General features: G+C 40.8%; 2 protein-coding genes and 1 pseudogene across 2 annotated transcripts in view; 1 reads left to right on the top strand and 2 right to left on the bottom strand.

The window, feature by feature from the left end:
- Positions 1–14,012, bottom strand: part of LOC100120664 (neuropeptide CCHamide-2 receptor) — a 43,430-nt gene extending 29,418 nt beyond the window's left edge. Inside the window, exon 1 of the mRNA XM_016989206.3 lies at positions 13,737–14,012. The gene's annotated coding sequence lies outside the window, so the exon portion shown is untranslated. The remainder of the gene's footprint in view (positions 1–13,736) is intronic.
- Positions 14,013–16,634: 2,622 nt separating this feature from the next.
- On the bottom strand, positions 16,635–18,270 carry LOC100120691 (ATP-dependent RNA helicase WM6-like). The gene has a single exon (XM_001606685.3). The coding sequence runs from the start codon at positions 17,951–17,953 to the stop codon at positions 16,667–16,669; it is 1,287 nt and encodes a 428-aa protein (XP_001606735.1). The 5' UTR covers positions 17,954–18,270; the 3' UTR covers positions 16,635–16,666.
- A 223-nt stretch (positions 18,271–18,493) lies between these two features.
- On the top strand, positions 18,494–19,285 carry LOC116417660 (annotated as a pseudogene).
- Positions 19,286–19,770: the final 485 nt, after the last annotated feature.

Genomic DNA, 19,770 nt, shown 5'->3' with positions numbered 1-19,770 from the left:
CAAAAGCACGATGAATATAGAGTTTGCCGAGGGTCATCGCGTATGGATGTATGCGCTTTTTTTTGCCATAACTACCAGGCCAGAGTGTATAATTTAAAAGAAAATAGCAGTGACGTTGCAGACTTTTTTTATTTTTGAATCTGCCTTGGCGAAAGTGTATTGAATTCTTTGATATTTCATCAAGAATCGCAGTGCAAGCAATATTTTGAATTTCCCAAGGGTTTGGAATAATCACGTTTACGAAACCTATACGTATTATCAGCTCGAATTTAGCACAGTGACAAAAAATATTAAAATAAAGCTGTATTGAGATATTTTTAATATTAAATTATATTAATTAAAGGGAAAGATCGAACCCATCCAGATCGAGAGCTTATTCAATCTCGTGTTTGCCAATGCTACATTTTTGTCATGTCGATCTCAAGGTTAAAATAATAGATGTGCGAAAAGAGAAAAATTACATGATGCTTGTTTATCCAGTACATCGGTCGATACGAACCCCTCGGCTGTGCAAACAAAATCCCTATCTCTTCTAGTTTACACGAGCTCTTACAGGAGATTTTCTGGTTAATACGTCTCGTCGTCGATATGCCACTTCCGCGTACATAGATCTGATCCACGCGATTGATACTAATTTTAGACACAACGTCCTATTTTATTTATGGGAACACGTGAGAACACGAAAGGAACGAATTTCATTTTTCAGACCTAGATTCTATTTTGTCAAAAGTAGGTTGTTAATATATGCAGCTCCAAGAGATTCGCTAAATTTTAAAGCTCCAACTACTATTCATCTTTACGTTCCACTTCGTCTATGTGCAAGTGCCTGGAACGTGTTCAGCTGTCACGTACAAGGCACGCTATGCACGGCTATGAGATTTTTAAATTACTCTACTCGAATTTCGCGCGTTTAGTTCGTTCACTATATACTACCTCTTTGATTTTTACATTCACCTAACTTTTCATTTTCCCACATCGCTCTAGAGCTTTTCACCTACTACCAAATTCGAAATTCAAAAATGGACGTGAAATCCCTTTCGTACAGTCCGCACATGTTAGAAACCCTCCGTGTATTCAGACTTTCCAACGAAATATCCACATCCCCCTGTACGAACGCGCAGGTATATTTGTATGCTAATTTCTCACGCAAAACCGAAAACTGCTATTATCACCTTGGTTGTGCAAATTGGACTGAATTCTTCAGCGCAAACTACTTACGATTATCTTACTCCCTGCAGCAGTACTGCAAGCTCGCGTCGAAAGGGCTTCGCATTTCCCCGAGTTTCCGATTACATCCGACGTTTAGGGAAATTACCGATTCTCGTTGCAGCGATACGCCGCACGCACCGTTGGCTTTGTTTGTCTTTGTTGGTCAGCTTGCTCTAGTCATTTAGTAAGCCCGTTTCCTAGGTGACCCGCCGCACCTCGAAGTTCTCGCGCGCGCGCGACAAGCTTCAGGGTATACGTAGCCCTTTACGTCACGGGCATAATACATTCGCAACAATAACGGAGCCATATATCCGTGGTCTTAGCTGTGCTTACTACATAGGAGATGCAGAGCAGCGAAGATGACCAGGATTATTTATCCCTTTCGAGAAATGGAGCTGCTGCTGAGGGGGAAGAAGGAGGACGTTAAGTAGCCTCGTTATGTGTCCATGCAATGTAAGATACAACGCTTGGAATCGCGGGACCGAGGTTCTCATAAATGAGCTGGCGGTTAAACTTTTTTAAGTTTTCTTACACTTTTTTAATTACAAGTTTGCTGGCTTTATGAATCGTTAGAGAGATTGCGTTGTACCCGCGCGACTTATTAGTTTTTGCTCATTGATTTTTTAAACGAAGAAAATAATTGGATATTACATCTGATCGATTAAAGGCTAAATAAAATTTATTGGTATTATTTCGTGCGAATAGTCGTACTATTTATAAGGAATATGCATTGCATAGGTTTCGTGCAACTCATTTACTTACTGATTGTTCTACGTCAGAAGCTTTCTGTAGGGAGCAATTTCTTGAAGTGCTTCAAAATAACTTGCAATTATTAACAAAGTGGCAATCTAATAAAGTCACGATAATTAGATAAGTCTGCAGTAGAGAAATTTAATATTAAGTTACAAATTTTTAAATAATCCGAAGCCATATTCTTTACATGTGTAGAGTCGTCTAATTGCTTCAACTTTTTCCAATTATTTTCCAATCAATATTCTTTGCTATTTTTTTTTTTTTTTTTTGCTATCCTCTACATACCCGTTTGCTTTTTACGTCCTTCGTTTATATACAAAACTAGTATATACGTCGTCTCCGAGTTCCCCCCTGGCTATCTTGCACATTTTCAATATATTTATTCTCGTGACATTCTCTCTGCGATATGCTGAACCCACTATCTACATGGAAGGAAATAAGGCCATTTCGATACCAATTGCCTCCAAAGCCTCTCTAGTTAAGCGCCATGTGTTTCGGACGCTAGTCGACTCGTCAAATACGTGACACTTCTATTTTTCTCTTCCTCATATACTGAATCGATTTCCGTCCTATGTGTATGTATTCCTTGTCTGGGCTTTTTATAGACACAGATATAAAAAAGGAATACATGGACATTTCGTCTTTATTACTGGCACACTGTTTAATCTTCATAAATAATTAGTATTTCTGCATCGAAACATTTTACTATTAATAACGACTTTTTTCGTGAATCGCAATGCAAAATTTGCTCATAGCTCTTACGATAAAAAAATCACTATATTCGTCGTGTCGAATATTTACTCGATTATGTAGAAGCATGAATATTTATCGCGAGCAACGAGTTAGCAGACTTTAGTATTCATATATTTTATTTAAAACTTTCGAGTGTGCGGTGTATGTGAAAAATGTTCTATTCAAAAGAGAGACGATATCGATAAGTCATAAAACTGCTGTTGGGCTAAAAGTTTAGTTTATTCTTCTCTGGTTGAAAAAGCTTGGAAGAAGTGAAAGCTTGCGAAAATATTAAGCTAGTGATTTCATAACTTGCTTAATATTGATATTAAATCCTAACAAACAAGTATAAAACAAGACTGATCTACATTATTGCATTAGATTTCATCCAACGTGAAACGTGATTTTTTCTTTTTTCTCGCGTCAATTAATTTGATCGAATACACGGAATATGCTTTCTTTTGATAACAGACTCCACTCTGAATTCAAATAAAATATACGGCTAGAGATCAGTCAGCAATGTTGTATACTTTTATAAACTAAAAGTACTTGTTTCAAGGTGTTGACAAATTCTGAAGATCCTTGAATTAAAATTATATCTAGAATAAATTACTGAGAATCATTAATGAGTTCTATGAACGCACGCAGCAACAATTAATGTCTTGTGTTGCTCATCAATGCTGATAGAATTGGCAGGTATGGATAATAAATGCCGCAAGCCCGTCCATGGAAAACGGATAATGATCAATTAGAAAGAAGTTATATGCGTTTGTGTATAGTTGAAAGCGTAAACCGATATAATTTATTATTTCAATTACAAAACGTATTAATGCGTGATTTATTATGAAAGAATTATAATATCAATGTATATATCTCACGATTGCATTGGTCACAGTATGCTGTAAATTGACCTTAATTAAATTAAATACACGTGAACGAATTGTGAAACCAAATGCGTTCATTATAACTTATGAGCTAGATTCTGTGCAGTTATTCCTCTTGCATATCAGAAGATTAATTTTATTTACATCAATAACATCCAAAATGTCCACTTTGATTAAAAAAAGATAAAACCATAGCTCAAACGTGCTGTGAATTTCATTACTGGTTGTTCGACTTATACACTATTAATATTTACGATTTCCTCTATCAAGCTTGTCTTGCTGTTTCATAGTTATTTATTCAAAGTTATATTTGTCTTTAACCCACCGATATTAAACTTGAACTGTTAACTTCGGTTTATTACGTATAGACAGCAACGTTTAAACTTTATCATCGATATTCATCGAGAATTCCCTCTTAAAATAACTTTCATTCTTAAACTTTATATATCACCCGTTACATGTATTGATGGAATAATAAATGTTTGAATAAAAAATCGTCACGTACTTAAATTAACTCAGCTGTACACGAATAGGATTACTCTGATCCGACATGCGAAAAATCTGGAACAAAGTATAACCACTAACACTAATAACAAGATGAGGTTAATCTTGATCCTGTTTTACCCAAACTCTGCCAACTATAACTAAATGAACGTTGCGAATACTTGTTTGATCGCAAACTTTTAATAGACAGCGCGATTATGCTTGTCCGATGTACGGGTGTACATAAACTTTTTCCTGGTTTATAATTATGCAAAATATACATTTAATATATAAATTCAATATTCGGACTGACAAATAATTCCAACAAAACAACATCCAATCCAACGCGATAGCCGATTTGACGAATAACGATCCTTCCGCACTCGGGCAGCAAAATATCATATCGTCTTCCTCGCTCAGAATATCCCTATACATTCTCCGTAAAAAATGCGAATTCCGTGTCTTATTGGCGGAAAATGCTTGCGGGGGCGTAAATGACCAAGAAAGTCATTGGCACTGTATCTGCGGGTAAAATCTCTCGAGCGCGACGGCGACCCTTTTTTCGGAAGCCTAGAGATCTTCCTCGACTGCGCAGTAAAACGCCCGTGCGCGCGAGCGAGCTGTTTGTCGCCTAAGTCCCTGGGCTGTATCTCGAGCGTGCTCGGGGTTTAACGAACTCGTTCGAGCTTGTGCAAGCTTTTTACCGTTAACCCTCGCCCTAAGACCGGAAAACAAATTATATTCGCGTCTTGGCAGAGGGAGAGCTTTCGTTAATTAGGAAAATTGAGAAAAACACTTATCAATCTTTTTGTTATTCTAATTTTGACGAAGGATCATTCGTCACAAGATGTATACATTAGATTGCGTCGATGGGAAAGTTACTTACGAATGATAAACATCTGGATAGATCTGCTTTGTTTGTTTTTCTACTTTTTTCTAGGGATAAGGCATGCGATATGCTTATTAAATCGCTCACGCGAACAAATAATTTGAATTTATATTCGACTATTTGTAGTATAACGTAAAATCGATGGTATATCGCGAGCTCTGATTTCGTATTTATACGACCGTAACTCAAAATCCAACAGCTTGATATACGAACTGCAAAACATCTCTTTTTTCGCATTTTTTATCGCAGCTTCGTCATCGTTTTACGATTGATTGTCATAATGTATCGATATCGATTCTCTCGCAGTCGCTGCTTTATTGACATACGCTATATATGTTATAAAGACAAACATTTATTTATACGACTGCATATTTTCACGTCATTCCATTCGAATCCAGAAATTGCCAATAAATCATCAATAAACAATCGCCTGTTTATTCGCCGTCATCCAGAGCGCAACCCTCAACACGACGTACTGATTGAAAAATTCATTACTAAAAACGCTAATTTATCCCGTACACACGGAGCATTAATAACCGGCGGCATAATAAGCACAACCAGATATCTCACGCATGTTGCCGTCCGCTTGCACATCCGCGGCTCATGCGTCATTCCGGCAATATAGCGCATCATTTATAAACCTCGCGAGTATACATCAAAGGGATCGGATGCGACTGTGCGCCTGGCGTTTCTCTCTCTCTCTCTCTCTCTCTCTCTCTCTCTCTCTCTCTCTCTCTCTCTCTCTCTCTCTCTGGATCTACGCAAGCAAAAGTTACGACCCCGAAGAATCTCAGCACACGCAGCTCTTACACTGCGGACACTAATCGACGACTCGGCGCTGAAAGCCGAGGGTAAACACGCACGATGATCGCTCGTGGGATTAATAAAGCGTGATCGCGGCAATTAACGCGCTAATCGTATAATCGCGCGCATCTAGCCGATAAATCAAGTGTCCCGCGTTATCTGACACCCCGGCGGGAGAGAGAGAGATAGAGAGAGAGAGAGAGTCCGCCCTTCGAGTCTGAATGGCTCCCACTAGGCTAACGTCTTCCGTGTGTCTCCGCGTCTGCTCACCCTCTCGCCGAATCGAGACCACTACGGCGTCGAGATAACGTTTCGCCGGCATCTGATGCGACGTCGCGCTCTCTGATTGTGACTGGGTGTAACCAAGCGGTTATCTCGGGCTTCTGCAGCTAATTCAGCGGAAAAATATTGGGACGAGCCTGAGACAAGCTTGTAGTATGTTATTTTACTTAACCGTCGTCCTCTCGACCTTGACTCTGCGGCTGACGTGGATGACGTTGCTGTGGTTTGAATTTGGATAAGTTTCAGCTCTGAATTCCTACACACACACTGCGGTGATGTCGAAAACCGGTGTGTGCGAAATTCAACGTGCAATTCGTATACGAAAAACTTGACTTCCGAAAAAGGACGGACGAATCTTTGATACGGGAGAGAGAGACATCTCGAGGCGGAATTTTAACTTCACGTCTCACAGTGCGCGGTGTATAGACTCGAAATGTTTAAATAAGAAGCTCGAAAACTTTAAACTTTTTTCGGAGCTGAAATTCAAGCGTGTATAATAATAATACGACGAGGGAGATGTTCTTGAAAATTCATACGCGCGGTGAAGAGAAAAAGAGAAATGACGGAATTTTCAGCTGCCAACTGTTTTTTTTTCATTAAAAAAGTCATGTCCACTGCGCATGGTTACGCTATTTTGCGTACGAAATTATTTCGAGAGACTTTAAAGCGCCCTGACGGCAAACGTTTATACGAGAGCAGCACTTCGTCATGCTTATATTTTATCGATGCATTAACGAACGCATCGCGTACACTTTGCGAATAATTAATTATACCGGATTACACGCGATAACAAAGGTGTCCCGTTATAACGGCAGCCTTTCGCTCTGTTCATACACGCACACACTACGCATCGCGTCTATCCAAACTAGATTCTCCCCAAGATTATCCGCCTATACATCGTTCCGATTAGCTCGGATTCCACGAGAAATAAATGATCCACAGCTTTCTATACAAAAAATAGAGCGGCAGCCAAAAATAACGTCTCTTTCTCTCCCACTTACACACACGGCCGAATCGAAGAAACACAAGAGAAGAGCATCGCGCATATATCAGTAACACCCTCCGCTATACAGCAACATCTAAAACCACAGCAATCAGCATCTTTTTCCCTCTCACCCGCAACCGCTCGTCCCCGCCCGCCCTTGTTATTTCGCTCGAGAGAGAGAGAGAGAGAACTCGCGGCTGCAGACTCGGAAGCGTTATCCTGCAGCCAAGCCGTTCTTTGCCCGCTCATGCATATGCGCATATACAGCCAGCTCTCGCAGTCTTAGCTCCGCGAGACAAATCTCGCGGGCGTAGGATTCGTCGTCGGATAAGCGTCGCTGCTGCTGCAGCGCCGGAAATGAAGCTGCCGGAAGAGATGCGCCGAGATTCTATCCTAAAGTTTATAGGGCTATACCTATAGGCTGCGCTGTAGACGTACACATAGGACGACGTGTTTTATTATATCGAGCCGCACACGCGCTTGGGGTTGTAATTCACCCCATTGCATATTTCACCGGAGAGAGAGAGAGAGAGAGAGAGAGAGAGAGAGAGAGAGAGGTGCAGGGCGCATATGCGGCCTCGTAAAAATGTCACGCGCCGCCGCGGCTGTATGCTGAAGCAAATCGCGTACGCGGCGGCGTATACAGCTAGTGACGCGCACGGCAGAGCGCCTTCGACGAAATGCTTTGAATTCAGTAAAGTGCGTATTTTATAGGGCTATCAAAATCCTCCTTTAAATAACTCAAATGAAACGTATGTATACAGACGAGTGCGAGTACGGCGGATAAGCGCCGCAGGCGGCTTTAGCTCGTCTTCGATCGCTATCAATCTGATGGGCCGAAAATATACGATCGCGGCGCCTGTGATAATAATGTGCGTATGCCACACCGCTGTACTGCGCCGCGATTCTGCTGGTGAATTATATTCGGCGATGAGCTACACCGAATGGGGGAATCGCTTTTAAAAAACGCCCTGCTGGGTTGATCGGTTTCGTTGGCTTAATTATTCCAGGTTATGAAGCGACTGTTTTCGATCGTTGGGTTGTGCTAGTGGATGTCGCGTGAATTATACCTTTGCGGCAGTTTTCACGAAAAAATTACAGCGAGGAATGCAAATTATTATACTACCTACTGTGCTTCGTATGTAAGTTAATTGTTTTTTATTTCTCTTTTTTACTAGTGTTTAACGATACTGGTATTTCTAGTCAAGTGGGCTTGGAAAACGTGCGCGACTAATTAATTTTTCTGGAACTTCGCGTCGTGAATTAACGCAGTTCCGCTCGACTGAATTTTTTTAAGGAAGCGTTTCTTGGATATACCATAAGCGATAAAACTCGAAAGTTTCGAAACTTTTTGATATTTATGGCGGTGCAATGGCGGAATGAGTGTGTAGGTATAATATAAGTCTGTTTGATAGATCCCAAAAGTGCTCAGAAATTTTAAGAATCATTACCTTTTGACGAATACAGCTCGAAAGCATAGCCCATGCTCAACATCTGGTTTATAACATCTCACTCGAAGCGAAGTTTAATGGCGCCATTTTCAAATTTTAACCTTGACTGAACCGCTTGGACCATTACGTTTAAAATTAGAAAATCAAACTTAAGTGGCTCCAACTTCTATCTATGCATATAGTGTATAGGTGCATTACTTTTCTAGATGATAATTTTACGGGGCTTCCGCAATAAATATACGTTTTGTTACTTAAACGAATCTTTTATGAATATTCAACTCTCGGTCGAAAGTTATTTATTAATTTTTCCGAGCAGAAGAATACTCGTGTTTAACGTTGAAAGTCGTAAAGCATCATAAAGCAATCCGAGAATAAATGAAGAAAATTTTAATTGGCATTCTTTTATACACAAATGAAAAATTCTCAGCCACGCTGTGGCAATGTGAGTTTACATAGTTTGTGAAAACACTCCGAATTTCATACGAATACTTGAGTCTACACGTTAGCTTTAATAAATTTCTGCGGAAAATTCTAATAAAAAAGAGATGCCAAAGCCTCACTTGCACATAACAATAGAAGAAAATATGGATTTACGATCGCGCCGTATACAATTGGAAAAAGATTGTCATGCGTTTTCAAAGCGATCGTCCGCGCACGACAACAGGCAAATTGTTGCGATTCAATGGGGCTTTGTCTCAAAGGACCCACGTCTGTTTTTTAGAAAAAAAAAAAAAAAAAGATATATGAAGTCGAACCAAAAATATCAAAATATCAATTTTTTGCAGGGTAACGCGGGACGTGCATGAAGTAAGGACAAACAAACGATCTGTACCAAGAAAGATAAAAGAGAGATTCTGATATCACTTCACGTATTGCATAAACTCGTTTCATCTTTGCTGTTCGAAAAATACATAAACGAAAGAGGACCTGGTCGATATCTACCCTGTATTTGCATGTGTTCGCTCATAAGTATACCCACATGTGAAAAAATTGTATTAAAACTGGCATAAATCAATATTTTACTTTTAAATTCTACTTTTTTTGGAAAATAATCTGAGAGAGACACGCTAGTATACTATTGAAACAACTAGTTTTATCACAGTCGCTCAACACGTAACAACGCGAAGAATTACGACCGCGGCGGATCTTTAAACCTTTTAAACGGATTTCTATATAAGCTGATATGGGGATTTATTCAGGATTCGAACGCGATTGAATCACGACTCCGATATTCTACGTTATCGGAATAAGTCTTTCGATAATATAGAAGCATCAGCAAGAAACATCTTACTTTTTTGGCAAAAATTTTTGAAAATAAAAAGAACAAACGTCAATACAATACTGTCCCTTTTCTGCACGAACGCATCTATAGAACACGTTGTCCCAATTATTCCGCATGGCTCGTACAGCTTGTTAAACTGACCGCAAAATAGAAGTCGAGTACAGTCATTCGCTCTTAAACACACTGAGATTCTACAAAGCGAATCATTAAATTGGTAACGTTTCATCGATTTCTGTCGACATCGAAAGCCAAAGAACAGGAGGAGGTACAACAAATCACGTATTCTATGTTATTAAAATTTAAGTTTTTCATGTTTTTACGGCACTATCAATTATCTCTAACGAATGGACCATAATTACACGCAATATTCTGAAATAATTAATCTTCTCAGATGCGCGATGTTTCATTATTTATACACGTACACGTAGTAATTTGTTCCGGCTATTGACACGCCGATATTTTAAAATGCACTTTGTAACCGGTCATATTGACAGTGAATAAATATTGAATATATGCTCGTATGAAATCCAGAAGCTTATCGCGGGAATATCCTCGAAGTGACAGCTAGCACTCACTTTCGTACGCGGAATAAGATATTTTAGACTTACTAGAAAATTTTAAATTAAAAAAAAAATAATATGCTGCTCATTAAAACTGGATATAAAGTGTTAGAGCAAAACGTACGAAACGTCTGCTGTATAATATACGTCGCAGTAGACTCCAAAGTTTGGAAATTCCAAAGTTCAAGCTTTCACTCTTTAATTCAGATGAACGCCTCGATAGAGCGTAGATGTCGGCCTCGATAGTACGTGGATCGGAACTCCGATACTGTCAGTGATTTCTGCTGCCACGTGCACGCACCGTCGCTATACACGTGAGCTAAAGAACACAATGTAAGCCTTATATTTATAGTACCTCGCGACAATCTTCTCAAAGTTATTTTCGGTCGAGATTATATATTCAAATATACCGTAATACCGTGATAGAGCAGTCAAAAGTCCTAATGGCATAATCGCCTAATCTCAATTCGAAAGCAGATAAAAAATTATCAAACAAGCATGAAACATATCACTTTAGGAATTATTCACGTCGAAATTTGCATTAAGAACAGTGTGCTCTGGGACATTTCATAACTATAATCTTTATGCAAAATAAGTTTAACTTTGTATTGCACTTTCTTCATACTGAAAGTTACACATCTATATATAGTAAGATATTTTACGCGCGAAAATTCAATATAGAAAGTAATTATGCAAGTTACGCATCTCAACGCCTATACTCAGCCTCGCGTGAGTACACGCCTTCTTCTATTCCAAAGTGTGTATACATCCTTTAATTGTCTGCCACTCCTAAAATAGTCGCTCTTCACGTGCAGGCGTTTTTTCTGGCCTGTTATATACTTCCGGGCGAGGTTTAGCATTCCGGCGTGTGGCCGCGGCAAAAGTGGCCAATGCCTCGTGTAAACAGAGCCGAGATGGGAAAGCGCGAAGAATCGGGAAATAGCACTACTACCAAACTCGCATAAACATAACACCTCAGGCCGATAACGAGCTACGATGATTTAGCAGCTATATACGCACAGTATATAAGAGTTAAGACAATTAAACGAGGGCAAAGTCGAAAAAGTAAGGAGAAAATGTCAGCATTGTCAGGTCAAGTTTGACACTGATTGGGATAGCGAATGAGTTAGAGGAGGAAGAATATAGACGAAGTATAAGGGTACTTAAGCGAGTCTGTTTGAGCTTATTTGGATAGCGGAATTACAACTTTCCTATTAAATTCGGAATACTGCCGAGAACATGCTATATTACCAGGCATAAACTACTTAGGATTATAATATAATTAACTGCTGGCCCTTGTAATCAAGTCATGTGCGTAATGTCGACGATGGAGAGGAGAGAGAGAGGGAATCTATGATGCAAGCGAGCTTAGATTGCGAGAAGAGGCTGCTGCTGCTGCACGTGTGAGATTTTAGAGGAGAGAATTATTTATGCCCCTAATGCGATCGATCGAGCTGTGATAATATCCGATAACTTTGTTTTAAATTTTATAGCGTATAATTGCTTTTCCTATTGTTTCATTGGGTATCAAACGAAACTATGCGCAAGAAGCTGTACCGTTGAATGTTTCAGTGAATATTTCAGAACGCTCCATTTAACTCCTTCTTGGGTTAGGAATATATGCGCGGGGTAGGTGAATCGCAATTACGATTGCGTAACCCGTAGAGCTTGGCTAATTTACAAGTGCAGTAAGTTAATATAAATAATTCAATGGTAAGGCTAAACTTGCCAGTTTCTCGGAGGTTAAATTACAGAAAGGGGCGACCCGTATTATAATTTTGAAATTCTCAGCGAAAAATACTAGTTCAAGGGGGAGGGGGAGCTTCTGTGAAATCTAGCATCTTTATAAAGTTCGTAAGTGCGCGCAGGATCGACTTTATCGAACAACTTGCAAAGAGTGATAATTTCCATCGAAGAATCTTAAATTGATACAAGTTGTCGCACGCGCACGAAGGATTCCGAAAAACATTAGAATTTTACGAGAACTTTGATATCGCGTTCTTCGGAAAAGCTTCGATATATGCCTCCCCCGCAGCTAACGCGGGCCGAAATTACGATTGCCATTTGAAAAGTTTTATTATTGAAGTTAAACAAGTTGAAATTTTGTTAGTTTTGAGCAATTAAAACTACCCCGTCGCGACGATTTTTAATATCTGATTCGACATTTAATTAGATTTCTTCTCTTGGATTTTTTGTCGCGTTAATTTAAGTTGTGGACTTTGTACACGCAGGTGCTTTACTTTATTCTCGTTCGATACAAAATGCTTTATTTTTTCGTTATTTGTTTGTGGCTTTCTCCGCGTACTCGATCCGAAATTGAAATGTGAAAAAATGTAAGAAACTGGAATAAAACTAAACCGTCACATCCATTCGATTCTTCTTTTAACGACAGAAGTTCAGTACTTTATATTCAAGCACCGCCAATCTATGAAGCGCGCACACGTAGTCCACATATTTTCCAACGCGATGATCCCGCCACCGTAAAAAAGATTAAAAGTGTAACTTTCGCGTACATCCTTTTTATTGATCAATTTCGTTTTATAGTGCAGTTGTCGTTTTCATCCTTACAAATCTAAGAACAAATTATAAGACCAAGCGAGATACGAGAGACTTTTTAGAAAGCGTTATAAAATCATAATATTGAAAAACTATCTGTAAGAAAATGATAAAGTATGTGCAATTTATATGAATTTTCATTGTGCGATTAAGTTACACCATTAATAGCGCAGAGGAAACAATTTAGGTCGAATAATAAATTGGTTCTCGCGTATATTTTCACGGAGTAATATTATTGTTGTCTTCATTAGCGGGAGAATCCATACGATAATGGTTTTCTTGAAATAAATTGTGCCGCGCGCATAATTCATCGTAAAAGGTACAGCTGGCTTTTTAATTATAGATTCGGTAGCAAAATATTGTTGTCGCGGTATCCATTATAAGATTTTTACAGAAATATCATTCTGCACAAAGTAAATTTGATTTCTCTACAAACGAAATCACAATCAATCCCAATTCCGTGCAATTAAAGCACGACGTTTCCTCCATAAAATCCGATCATACATCGGCGAACAGATCGAGCCGAGCTACAAGTTTCCTTTTTCGAATTAAAACTTACGGCGTAGGTATACCTAATTCCCGCATAATGTCGCTCGTCCTTTCCATACAATCTTCCCGCTTCGACCTTCCGCGACTTAAATCATAAAGCAACTCGTTCATTATGAAAACGTCGGCCGCCGCGCGGTGTCAACAAGTCCCGACAGCTACTCCGTCCGCAGATTTTCCCATACTTATTCACGAGACAAGCTCATCCCCCCGGGAGAGAGAAGCGCGTCGTCTGGTGAACGTATTAAGAAGCCGCGAAACTCAACGAAACAACACCTCCAGTGCAATTTCATCGCGTCGCTCACGTACACGACACTTACCTTTTCGTTCGATGAATCAATCTCTTCTCAAATATCTAATCTCTCCAGCAGCGGATTTCCAGTGGCGAACGAATCGTCCCGCGTCAGAAGCATTCCATACCACGGCCGCACTTATCCGCCTGCAAAGTAATCACAAAAAGCAGCACTTCGAGCACGACTGAACCTTTAAACGGCATCCGTGCCACGCGTATACATGAGCAAGGAGAGCTGCGTCGGAGCCGGATTTTCCATGAGCCGGCGGAACGAGAGCGCGCGGCGCAACTGAAATAAAGCGCGCTCCCTTGAATCTGCGGCTGTGATGCTCTGGCGCGCGCTACGGGCCGACGCAGTCGCGCCGCGCAGGAGCTGCTCTGTCAGGAGTGTTTTGCCAATATTGAGAGTAGAGAGGCGTCGCAGCACCGATACACGCAAGAACGCCTTCGATATCGCTCGCCCTTGCGTTTGTGTGTTGTCTTAGCCGGAGATATCCTCCTCCTGCGATGCACGCGCGAAAAGTCCGCAGGTTCGTAAACGCGAGACAACTCGGTTAATTTCGACATACCGCGCAAGGCTATGCGAGAAATGCGTAATTATAACGTTTTTCTTACGCGAAACGAGCTTTCGCTTTGAATGCGCCGCCCGACCCGCTGATTTCTCTCGGAATGTGTGTACCGGCGTAGGTGTGCGGGTTGGTTTTTAAAAAGTAACGAGCGCACGCTCGCTGAAAATATTTTTCGCGCTCTTGTACGTATATACGAGAAAAATATAGAGAACGAGAAAAAGAGTGCCCTTTTTATCACCTTCGCGCGCTGTACCAATGACGCGTCGTGTATATAGATCGATGCTGTGCAGCTGATGCAGCTCGAAGAAAATAAAATCATAAATGGAATTAAAAATTATACGCGCTTTTCACGGAATTTCAATATGACGTGATCGAATCGTATACGTCAGTAGCAATAAACTTGCGTCTGCCGAAACGAATATAATCTAGTGTACAGTAGGCAAAGATATAGCTCGATAAGTTATTACAGTTGATAAGGTCGTTCGCAAAGGGCATATAGCTAAGCAATAATCCAAAACGCATATACAGATTCATTCGCTCAAAGCCCGTATATCAAAGCCGCTTGATGCTGATTTGCATAATCGTATGCTCGCAGCTACTCGACTTTGATTCGCCTGGAAATTAGCTGTACACCGAACGATGTATCGGCATATATACTAACAAATCGAAACTCGATATGCCGAGATTTTGCGGAAAGCCACAAATCCAGTCTTCTCTCTATACACGAAATAACCGTCGGTACGCTTCGCGTCTTTGTTTTCCGGATCGTGAAATAAACCCCAGCAGAAGCGTCAGACTCGTCGCTTGTCAAGTTCGTTTATTTTTATTGTCGCTCGGCTCACGGAGTGATCGTTCGCGCTCGAACTTAAATTTAAGCCCGCGGCGCAAGCTCTGGCCTTCTTGTTGGGATATATTACTTTTTGCCGTCTAACGCACTCGTCTTATAAATTATCGTCGTGCTGCGTGAGATCGTTTATTAATGTCCACTACGCTCGCTCGATGTTTCATGATATTCGGAATGAAGAGTAATTATTCGTTCTTCGTGATTATGCCCCTTAGGTGATAAAGAAAAGGTGGGATGTGGTTTATTGTTATATAGGGGTTGGGATACTGAGATTTAGACTTTCCATATCGGCTTTTTTCATATCCAGGTATAAATTACAACGATTCAATCTCTCGGATGCCAACGACCCTCTTCGAGGCGCGTTTACGACGATGACCGAGCGCATCTTCCAGAAATTTACAATAACTTTACATTACGGGTATAGGAGGCGGGCGTATGCTTCGTCATAACCAATTTTATTGTGACAGGGGTGGGCCATCGGCGACCGTTGAACTATACCCAAAAGCCGAGTTTCCGAATGTACTTCCTGAAAGTCTAAAGTAGATAATTACCTGCAGTAGGTTACGAAATATGAATAAATTTTTTTTTTTTTAACTGTGAAATACGCTTTCTCTGTCGTACGCAAGCGTCCAACTAGCCGGGGGTAAAAAATGAAGCATGAAAATGCTATGGCACGTTCTTGAAATGAAACTTGCGCTACTTGGCAAATGAAACGACTGCGGTGCAGCCAACTTGATAACGTACACGTTGCCAGTTCGTAATCATTAAAAGTTTCTTTTATCCCGGAGATTGCATACTGCAATCGCTGAAACGCGTATTAAGTCTCGTATATATACAGTATATGACGTAAGAAGGAAATCAATTTTCAATTACCCATATTGTCGTGCAGTTATATTCGACTTCGGGAAAAAAGCAAAAAGTAAATCGAGAGCTCTCTGGAAGAGCCAATTAAATTCAGTCGTCTCATTTTATATCGAATCAAACTCTCACCTCCCTGTACGCGGAATAAATTATAGCGAGAAACTGTGCAATCAAGCCTGATCTTATGAATATGCAGGATATTTATGTAAATGCCGCGTAAATAGACGCCGTGCAAAGTGAACGCAAGTGTAGTATTGTCCCTGTATCGATGACGCCTTTGTGACTTGTATTTATGAATTATGCACCAAACAATAGTCGCGCTGATGATTGATGTGAACATGAGCCAGCATAGAGCCAAAATATTTGCCTTTTACAAGTTCTGCGCCGTATCGAATGATGCGGCGGTCTCATTTCGAACTTTGGAAGTCAGAACTCACGCCGCGTTTCGAATTGACATTTGCAAAGCTGCCGTTCGTTCTTTTGATATAAAAATATACTGCAAAGTCTTAATTAATTAAAAGTTAGGCTATACGTACTTTTCGTGTGATTTTTCGAATGTTATTATTGTGTTAATAAAATATAAATAGAATATTCGTATATTGTCAAGGATGAAAGGAGGATGTACATATAGATAAAACAATAGATTTTGATATAAGTTGATAATTAATTTTTATTTATTCTAATTTATCGTCCCTCAATATAAGAAGCTAAGTCAATTTCGTCGGGTAGTGCGGCGATGTTTACATCGAATCTTTCTTGCACGTCGTTGAGAATTTTGTCGTCTGCTTCATCGCAATCAAAGGTGATGGCCAATCCTTTAGTGCCGAATCGTCCAGCTCGAGCCACTCGATGGAGGTACGTGTCAGAATTTTCCGGCATGTCATAGTTAAAGACGATGTTCACGCGCTCGATGTCCAGGCCTCGACCGAACAGATTTGTGGCTACCAGGATTCTCTGCTGGAAATCCTTAAACGACTGATATTTGGTCAATCGCTCCTCTTGCGTCATTCCCTTGTGGATGCCAATCGTCGGGAAGTTCTCTTCTGTCAGAAGCTGGGTCAGTGAGTTGCATCTCTGCACGGATTTCACAAAAATAACCACTTGATTGAACTCGAGCTCGTCCAGGAGTTCGAAGAGCTTCTTGTTCTTCTCCTTCTCCTTGAGTTTGAGATAATGCTGTTGTAATCCATGAAGGGTGAGCTTGGCTTCGTCGTCCACGTAGACCTCCATTGGATCCTGCATGAATTTCTTGCAGACTGGGCGAATTTCCTTGGACAAGGTTGCGCTGAACATCATGACTTGCTTGCCGTGTGGAGTGCTTCTGAAAATGTATTGCACATCTTGGCGCATGTCCAGTTGTTCCAGCATCTTATCGCACTCGTCAAGAATGAAGAATTTCAAATGCTGGAGGCTGAGCTTCTTGCCCTTGACGAGAGCTGAGATGCGTCCAGGCGTTCCCACAACGATGTGAGGGCAATTATTCTTCAGGACTTCCTTGTCCTTTTGAATAGGCATTCCGCCGAAGAAAACTGACACTTTCACTTTCGGCAAGTATTTGCTGAATCTCTCGTACTCCTTGCTGATTTGAAAAGCCAACTCTCGAGTGTGACACATCACCAAGCCCAAAACTTTGTTTTCCGCCAACTCTAGCTGTTGCAAGGTGGCCAAGACGAAAATGGCCGTCTTACCCATACCAGACTTAGCTTGGCACAAAATGTCCATGCCGAGTACGGCTTGAGGTATACACTCGTGTTGAACTTCCGATGGATGCTCGAAACCGCAGTCAGAAATGGCACGTAGAAGTTCTGGTTTCAGCAAAAAGTCCCTGAAGCTGCTGCTGTGGATGGATACGTACGTTCCCTTGACTTCCTTCTTGGCAGGGGCAACTTCGCTGTCACTTGCTGCGAGTTTTACAGTTTGCTCCTCGTCTTCATAGTCTTCATATTCCAGAAGGTTATCGATGTCGGCCATTTTCGAAGCACTTGCACTTTTGTCGTTAGAAATGCAGTTGTATATTGGACGCTTACAAGCTGCTGTTGGAGCGCTGAAATTCGATCCTTCGTCAAAAGTGTGCGAGTGAAGCCGATGCACTTATAGCTGTAGATGCGTTATCAAGAAGAAGACGGATGAGAACTGAGTGAACTGACTCAACTGATTTTCTGAGAATGACTGAAGGACTGACGGGCTGAAGGGCGACTTTATAGGGTAAGATATGCAGGTGGCTTGTCTGTACTTCCACTCTTGTCAGAGACTTGGTGGCGGCGAGGAAAGAAGAAGAAGGAGGAGTCTCCTTCCTATCCTGCACTGTGGACTGGTTGTTCCCTTCCCCCACCACAGTTTCTAGGTAAAATTGTGACGACGCCGCCGGAACGTCCGAGTGGCGCTTCGGTCAGGTGGCTATTCCGGATATCGCTACCTGACCGCCGCGCCACTTGGGCGTTGCGGAGGCGTCTTACAACTGCTTCTCCGACCGCGTCCTTAGGGAGTTCTCTCGATACTGAACTAGTCAAAATGATGGCTTTATATGTATTTTGTTTATCTACGAAGTAAAGTTTATTTAAGAAGCCGTTCAAATGACGGTATGCTAAATAAGAATAATACATGTATGATTGTTTTCTACAGCATCGGCTTCACTCGCACACTTTTGACGAAGGATCGAATTTCAGCGCTCCAACAGCAGCTAGTAAGCGTCCAATATACAACTGCATTTCTAACGACAAAAGTGCAAGTGCTTTGAAAATGGCCGACATCGATAACCTTCTGGAATATGAAGACTATGAAGACGAGGAGCAAACTGTAAAACTCGCAGCAAGTGACAGCGAAGTTGCCCCTGCCAAGAAGGAAGTCAAGGGAACGTACGTATCCATCCACAGCAGCAGCTTCAGGGACTTTTTGCTGAAACCAGAACTTCTACGTGCCATTTCTGACTACGGTTTCGAGCATCCATCGGAAGTTCAACACGAGCGTATACCTCAAGCCGTACTCGGCATGGATCTTTTGTGCCAAGCTAAGTCTGGTATGGGTAAGACGGCCTTTTCGTCTTGGCCACCTTGCAACAGCTAGAGTTGGCGGACACCTACCTCCATCGAGTGGCTCGAGCTGGACGATTCGGCACTAAAGGATTGACCATCACCTTTGATTGCGATGAAGTAGACGCCAAAATTCTCAACGACGTGCAAGAAAGATTCGACGTAAACATCGCCGCACTACCCGACGAAATTGACTTAGCTTCTTATATTGAGGGACGATAAATTAGAATAAATAAAAATTAATTATCAACTTATATCAAAATCTACTGTTTTACCTTTTATTTAAGAAGCCGTTCAAATGACGGTACACTAAATAAAAATTATACATCCAAATAAAACATGTCGATATGTTCTAATTATCAATATGAAGTTTCATAAGAAAGCTGATTTGACTAACTTCTGAGGTCAAATGTACCATTCTCATGTTTAACTAATTTTTTAGATTACTTAGAGGTACCCAAACAAATTTGTAACCGATTTACGCGGACAAATACTATCATAAAAAAAATTCATTTTACCGACATAAAGCAAAATGTTTCTCCAAAAAAATTTAGCGTGCGTCGACAAGACTCCTGGACGTACGTATATACGTTGTAATTGGACCTTTACGTAATTCATTTATAAAGCAAGGAAAGCAGTTACCCGCATTGGGATTTAATATTGAAGGCCCGAGAGGACCTTACATAAAATCGTTTAACGTTTCGCAATTGAGCCATACGAGAATTAATGCATGATAAATACTTGGCAATAAAAAACGGA

This window comes from Nasonia vitripennis, chromosome 5, assembly GCF_009193385.2.
Source record: "Nasonia vitripennis strain AsymCx chromosome 5, Nvit_psr_1.1, whole genome shotgun sequence".
Lineage (NCBI taxonomy): Eukaryota > Metazoa > Arthropoda > Insecta > Hymenoptera > Pteromalidae > Nasonia > Nasonia vitripennis.
This window is presented reverse-complemented; position numbering and strand designations above follow the sequence as displayed.

Excerpts from the sequence above, each read along its gene's own strand:
- LOC100120691 (XM_001606685.3), bottom strand. The coding sequence starts at position 17,953 with ATGGCCGACATCGATAACCTTCTGGAATATGAAGACTATGAAGACGAG.